Source organism: Protomyctophum parallelum (genome assembly GCF_964188405.1).
Source record: "Protomyctophum parallelum genome assembly, chromosome: 2".
NCBI classification, from domain to species: domain Eukaryota; kingdom Metazoa; phylum Chordata; class Actinopteri; order Myctophiformes; family Myctophidae; genus Protomyctophum; species Protomyctophum parallelum.
In genome coordinates this window covers 3,702,163-3,709,713 of record NC_139699.1, presented here as the reverse complement: position 1 = coordinate 3,709,713, position 7,551 = coordinate 3,702,163, and the positions used below count along the sequence as shown (strand labels likewise).

Below are 7,551 nucleotides of genomic sequence, written 5' to 3'. Positions count from 1 at the left end.
TTGGTAAGAACCTTTCCTATAGTGAACCTTTCCTATAGTGAACCTTTCCTATAGTGAGCAGGGTTGGTAAGAACCTTTCCTATAGTGAACCTTTCCTATAGTGAACCTTTCCTATAGTGAGCAGGGTTGGTAAGAACCTTTCCTGAGGACAAAAGGTAGTTTCTTTTCACAAACTCATTTGGGATTCACCTGGGAGGCTGGCATCATCCCATACCCTGGGAGGCTGGCATCATCCCATACCCTGGGAGGCTGGCATCATCCCATGGGGCGAGACTTACTGATGCATGTGCTGTATTCCAAGTTCACATCTACTGTTTTTTTCTTTTGTCCATTTCCATGTGATGTTAATTTTTCATGTCACATCGCCTTTTGATTTCCACACATTACACTAAAGGAAAATTAAATTAAAGAGAAATAAATATTTTATGAAATTTAAAAGATTTACTCTAAAGATGTAAACGGGACGGGACGGGGAGACATCTTAATCCTGCCATTTTCTGTCAGGCACGCAGTGGCCTTTAAAGGCCCATTTCAGGGTTTTTTTATTTTGTAATGTTCCTTGTGGACAATAAAAAAAAACATTTTACCCCACAAGTACTAGAACATAGATGATCATTAATCAATATCTCCTAATGTACTGTATGTCAAGACTCCAGCCTGCTTCAGACCTGAAGGCCCATTTAAATAGAACGTCTTTCCATAGTTCATTCCAAAACTTGAAAACAAAGTGACTTCTCTTCCAGAAACGATGGTAAATATTGGTCCATGAAAGGAGTTTAGGGAACCTTGTTTGACAAAGTTCCAACTCCAATTTCACTAGCCAGAATTATTTAGTTTAATATTAAGATATTGACATTGGTCTTTTTTTCATAATGAAACTCTTAGCATTCACTGAAACTTAAAATGGGCACTATGGCACTTTGTAAACAATCCTAAATAAACAATGGGGACACATTCATTCAGTCACTTTGTAAACAATCCTAAAGAAACAATGGGGACACATTCATTCAGTCACTTTGTAAACAATCCTAAAGAAACAATGGGGACACATTCATTCAGTCACTTTGTAAACAATCCTAAAGAAACAATGGGGACACATTCATTCAGTCACTTTGTAAACAATCCTAAAGAAACAATGGGGACACATTCATTCAGTCACTTTGTAAACAATCCTAAAGAAACAATGGGGACACATTCATTCAGTCACTTTGTAAACAATCCTAAAGAAACAATGGGGACACATTCATTCAGTCACTTTGTAAACAATCCTAAAGAAACAATGGGGACACATTCATTCAGTCACTTTGTAAACAATCCTAAAGAAACAATGGGGACACATTCATTCAGTCACTTTGTAAACAATCCTAAAGAAACAATGGGGACACATTCATTCAGTCACTTTGTAAACAATCCTAAAGAAACAATGGGGACACATTCATTCAGTCACAACCAAAAGAGTCGGGCAGTTATCTCAACCAGAAGTCCACATCTCCATACTGCAATAACAAGCACCTCATCATTTCGGCTAATAAGACAAATATGCCTTAATACAGTAGTACATTAGAATTGCCCTCTATAACTAAAATAAAATATCTTAAATATTGTTTTGTTTTTTTAATAAATAGATAATCTTTCACTCCATAGGGACTGCTTCTGTCGCAGGTTGATGATGTCATATGCCCATGTGTGGTCATGTATGGGATGCATAATTATGCTAAAACCGTTACATAATACTTTATAAGGATAATGTGAGCTAAAACCAAGTAACCAACGTAATACTTTATAAGGATAATGTGAGCGTCAAAATCTATATTTTAAATACTTTTTATTAGCGTGTGCATTCCATATATTCCATCGGGCTAGACTACACATTGTCAAATTACATCAGCAACTTGTGACGGGAGTTGTTCCTATTGAGTGAAAGATGACCTATTGTGGCCCAGGCAGTGGCGTAAGCGTCTGGGCACCCGACTGGTAATCCAGTCGCAGTGTGCCGCGGGTTCGACTCCCGAGCCCGACACGGCCTTTACTGCATGTCTTCCCCCCCCCCATCTCTCTCCCGTTTCCTGTCAGCCTACTGTCTGTCCCTTCAAAAAAAACAATGAAAGACGTAAGCCGCAAAAATAAATAAAAAGATGACCTATTGTTAAAATTAATAAAATATTTAAGGTGTTTTAAATGTTAGAGTTTAATTATAGAGGGCAATTATAATGTATTAAGGCATATTTGTCTTAGTTGTGATTAGAATCACAGTATTATTGTTAACATCAATGTGTTCATATTTGGAGCTACAGTAAGCTATGTGATATTTATCCTATTGTTCATTTGACCTTGCACTTTCAAATGCACTCGTTTTTTTATTGAAGAAAACTTTTATGTCTTGCATTTAACTTCTTTTCAACTTCTACATACAGATACGTCAACAAAACTGCCATTTGAATGAAATAATTCATAGACATGCATTTTAAATCATAGAATAGTCATTCTGCTCCATTGTTTTAATTGTCTTCATTGAGACAGTAGCAAAGCTGAGAGACAGACAGACAGACAGACAGACAGACAGTTGAGAGGGAGAAGTGTAGGACAGACGCAGACGTGGGAATTCAAGCTGAGAGTGTGTAGGGCAGACAGTAGGAAAGCACAGAGAGAGAGAGAGAGAGAGAGAGAGAGAGAGATATGGACAGAGTATTAAAGTTGAGAGGGAGACAGTATGGGACAGACGGTATAGGAAAGCTGTGTGGGAGACAGTGTAAGAGAGCCAAACAGTATGGAAGCTTAGAGGGAGACAAACAGTAAGCTGAGAGGGAGACATTAAAGGAAAGCTGAGAGGGAGACAAACAGTAAGCTGAGAGGGAGACAAACAGTAAGCTGAGAGGGAGACAAACAGTAAGCTGAGAGGGAGACAAACAGTAAGCTGAGAGGGAGACAAACAGTAAGCTGAGAGGGAGACAAACAGTAAGCTGAGAGGGAGACAAACAGTAAGCTGAGAGGGAGACATTAAAGGAAAGCTGAGAGGGAGACAAACAGTAAGCTGAGAGGGAGACAAACAGTAAGCTGAGAGGGAGACATTAAAGGAACGCTTAGAGGGAGACAAACAGTAAGCTGAGAGGGAGACAAACAGTAAGCTGAGAGGGAGACAAACAGTAAGCTGAGAGGGAGACATTAAAGGAACGCTTAGAGGGAGACAAACAGTAAGCTGAGAGGGAGACAAACAGTAAGCTGAGAGGGAGACATTAAAGGAACGCTTAGAGGGAGACAAACAGTAAGCTGAGAGGGAGACAAACAGTAAGCTGAGAGGGAGACATTAAAGGAACGCTTAGAGGGAGACAAACAGTAAGCTGAGAGGGAGACAAACAGTAAGCTGAGAGGGAGACATTAAAGGAACGCTTAGAGGGAGACAAACAGTAAGCTGAGAGGGAGACAAACAGTAAGCTGAGAGGGAGACAAACAGTAAGCTGAGAGGGAGACAAACAGTAAGCTGAGAGGGAGACATTAAAGGAACGCTTAGAGGGAGACAAACAGTAAGCTGAGAGGGAGACAAACAGTAAGCTGAGAGGGAGACATTAAAGGAACGCTTAGAGGGAGACAAACAGTAAGCTGAGAGGGAGACAAACAGTAAGCTGAGAGGGAGACAAACAGTAAGCTGAGAGGGAGACAAACAGTAAGCTGAGAGGGAGACAAACAGTAAGCTGAGAGGGAGACAAACAGTAAGCTGAGAGGGAGACAAACAGTAAGCTGAGAGGGAGACAAACAGTAAGCTGAGAGGGAGACAAACAGTAAGCTGAGAGGGAGACATTAAAGGAAAGCTGAGAGGGAGACAAACAGTAAGCTGAGAGGGAGACAAACAGTAAGCTGAGAGGGAGACAAACAGTAAGCTGAGAGGGAGACATTAAAGGAACGCTTAGAGGGAGACAAACAGTAAGCTGAGAGGGAGACAAACAGTAAGCTGAGAGGGAGACATTAAAGGAACGCTTAGAGGGAGACAAACAGTAAGCTGAGAGGGAGACAAACAGTAAGCTGAGAGGGAGACAAACAGTAAGCTGAGAGGGAGACAAACAGTAAGCTGAGAGGGAGACATTAAAGGAACGCTTAGAGGGAGACAAACAGTAAGCTGAGAGGGAGACAAACAGTAAGCTGAGAGGGAGACATTAAAGGAACGCTTAGAGGGAGACAAACAGTAAGCTGAGAGGGAGACAAACAGTAAGCTGAGAGGGAGACAAACAGTAAGCTGAGAGGGAGACAAACAGTAAGCTGAGAGGGAGACAAACAGTAAGCTGAGAGGGAGACATTAAAGGAAAGCTGAGAGGGAGACAAACAGTAAGCTGAGAGGGAGACATTAAAGGAAAGCTGAGAGGGAGACAAACAGTAAGCTGAGAGGGAGACAAACAGTAAGCTGAGAGGGAGACAAACAGTAAGCTGAGAGGGAGACATTAAAGGAACGCTTAGAGGGAGACAAACAGTAAGCTGAGAGGGAGACAAACAGTAAGCTGAGAGGGAGACAAACAGTAAGCTGAGAGGGAGACAAACAGTAAGCTGAGAGGGAGACAAACAGTAAGCTGAGAGGGAGACAAACAGTAAGCTTAGAGGGAGACAAACAGTAAGCTGAGAGGGAGACATTAAAGGAAAGCTGAGAGGGAGACAAACAGTAAGCTTAGAGGGAGACAAACAGTAAGCTGAGAGGGAGACATTAAAGGAACGCTGAGAGGGAGACAAACAGTAAGCTGAGAGGGAGACAAACAGTAAGCTGAGAGGGAGACCATGTGCTTCCAAAGTTAGTATCCCGGGAGTTGACTGGATTGCTAGGATGTGTTCACCTAAATTACCTTTGAGCATGAATGACCCGACCACACACCAGCAGCACCAAAAGCTGTTTATATGTAGTTGACCCCTATCTAAAAACCCCATAAGACCCCATAAGAGAATTTGTAAATTTCTTTCTCAAATGTTCACATTTTCATTGCGACACACTGATTGGCTATTTTTTAAATAGTCAAAGTATAAATTAGGATTAAAGTGGTAAACAGATTTTGATCCTATATTAACTAATTAATCTAAAGGGTCTCCCTGGATCAGCTTCAAGGACCCCTGTGGGTACCCAGACCCTACTTTGGGAACCACTGATGTAATCCAGTGGTGTCCAGAGCAATGGTCGTGGACGTGAAACTCCCAAATGCTAAATCGTAGTTGATAGGTTATTTGTTCAACAAAGTTGAACTGTGCTGTTCTGACTAGAATTGGAATGAAATACCGGTACGTCTTGTTTTCTTAGAGCTCTTAGTCTCCTTACAGTTCCTTGGAAGATATTTGCAGTTTTGTGTCTGACTTTTGTATGTTTTTTTTCCTCAAGTTGAGCACCACCTGCCTCTATTTTTGATTGTCCCACCTTGCCTTGCCCTTTCCCAAAAAAACAGAGTAAAAATATCTCCTGATCTAGCACACACAGCAGTTCTAGGTTATCTCTTTGACGCATCTGTGCTCCACCAAGATGGACGCGCTAACCTGAGTCTAGTCTGATTACTAAACCTAGGAATCTAGGTTAGCCAGACATGAGACAATAATGAGATGAGGTGATCTGAAATCAGACCACAGTTTTCTCTAATCCAGAAGTGAATATGTAGGGCCATCTAGTGGTTGGAAACAGTTCAATGCAGGAGATGTCAGCCTACATCAGAGACTGCAGGAAACAAATGAGAACATGGGAAGATACAAATAATAATTATATTATATATTTATACAATTATATATGTTTGCATCTGTGACAGTTTCATGGAGAATTGGCAATAAGGCCCAGAATGGACACCGATGATGGTAAAACCTTGTCTGGTGGTAATGCTGTGGGGGAGCTCACACGGAAACATCCAAAGTGGGCCTGTAAGGGTAATTGTTCCCCACTTTCATAGTTAAGATAAATAACGTTTAAACATCCACGGTGACATTTCCCAGGTGGAAGGTGCTTCTGGTTGCTTCTGGGCGTATGGGTGTGTCTGCGTTATTCACACACAGATCGGAGCAATACGCCTTCGGAATGTCATGTTTTCCAAACACTAACGTGCCAGATATCCAAAATTAACCTACAGTACAGTAGTACACACCTGAATCATTATACTTCTACACTGTACCATGAAAAAGAGACATCGTGGCAAGGAGGATTTCAGTTTACTTGCAACAGCACTTCAAGATGTCAAGAAACATGTGAAGCTCAGGGACATTAGTTATAGCACATTATGATAGCCAGACCAAAGGTCCAGTCTATCATTACAATGTCCAGCAATAGGAATTTGTCTCTTATCTTATGCTGAAGTGACCACAGGAGTCAAACTTTGCATTTGTTTGCATTGCTCCATTATAGTACCAATATAGAGCAATGCAAAAAATAAAATAATATTTGATATGTTTTAATGTTGTCCCATTTCTTAAAAAGAAATCACAAGAAATTGTACTAGTGTCACATTTTTTCTCCATATCTTGTAGAAATCAGTGTGTATTAGATGAAATATCTCATTGAAAGCAATGGATTTGGGCTTATTTGATTTGAAATGGGTGAGCAATTAGGCTACATTAGAACTAATACCTTCTATTTATGTTTTACTGTATGTGTTCGTTGGCATGTATATATGCGTGATCACAAAGGCGAGTATGTACTGCAGTTGTGCACGTTCTGTTACATAATTAAACACTTGTATATATGGTCAATGTAAAGCGTATATTACTTTACATTGAAGGTAAGTCCAGACATGGTTGTAACGGTGATGATGCAGGTGTAGTGTCCCCGTAAAAAAAGGCAAAATGGCCACTTACAGGGTTTTACCAGACAGAGAAAAGTACAATAGACTATGCAAAGTTGCAAACAAGATCAGCTAAACCCAGAACTGCTGTATCCCGTAGTTTTGAGTAAATCCGCAAACTCCAGTAAAATCAAATAAAACCTCATACATTAATATATTTTACTTGTAATGGGATAATAAATATAATTTTTTCATGTTTATCCATTTCATGCCACATCATCACAACATTATAGTCTCAAGTTCCAAAGCACAGACAGTCAAACTGTATTCCTGGCAAATAATGAAAGTAACTTAGCCATAATAACTGAATGTCAAGCAATAATGTACATGTTGTTTTCCCTTTTAGTTTTTTTTCTTTTAAAGTGTGTAGTTTAGTTTTTTGTCCATTCTGGTCTAATATGTCCAGTTCTGAAAATGTGACCATGCACACTGATATGATATCGTATTTTGTTCTCATTGATTTGACTCATAGGTTTCACTTCACCCTTTGTAATTAACTTTATGCACCACAGGGAATTCCACAGGGAAAATACTGGTTTAGTTACCTGCGGGGAAAAATAATAAGAAAAAAAAAATCAGTGTTAATGGGTATGCACCGTTATGTATATTATGTGTTTTGATATGCACTGCTCTAATTTAGATTTAGTTTTACAGTGTATAGGTAAGGAGGGTACTTTGTGTTTTAAGACATGTGTGGTGCTAGGTTTCCTTTCTTTGTGTGAGCAGGATCTTGATTTGATGAACTATGCCACCCTTTTGACCCTGT

The 7,551-nt window shown here is 40.1% G+C and overlaps 1 protein-coding gene across 1 annotated transcript in view; it reads right to left on the bottom strand.

Annotated features, from left to right (window-relative positions):
* Positions 1-7,322: 7,322 nt before the first annotated feature.
* The window catches only part of LOC310877252 (matrix metalloproteinase-14-like), a gene marked incomplete at its 3' end in the record, with an annotated part of 21,718 nt that continues 21,489 nt past the window's right edge, over positions 7,323-7,551 (bottom strand). Inside the window, exon 6 of the mRNA XM_083791052.1 lies at positions 7,323-7,330. Within this exon, the coding sequence (XP_083647178.1) occupies positions 7,323-7,330 (8 nt within the window). The remainder of the gene's footprint in view (positions 7,331-7,551) is intronic.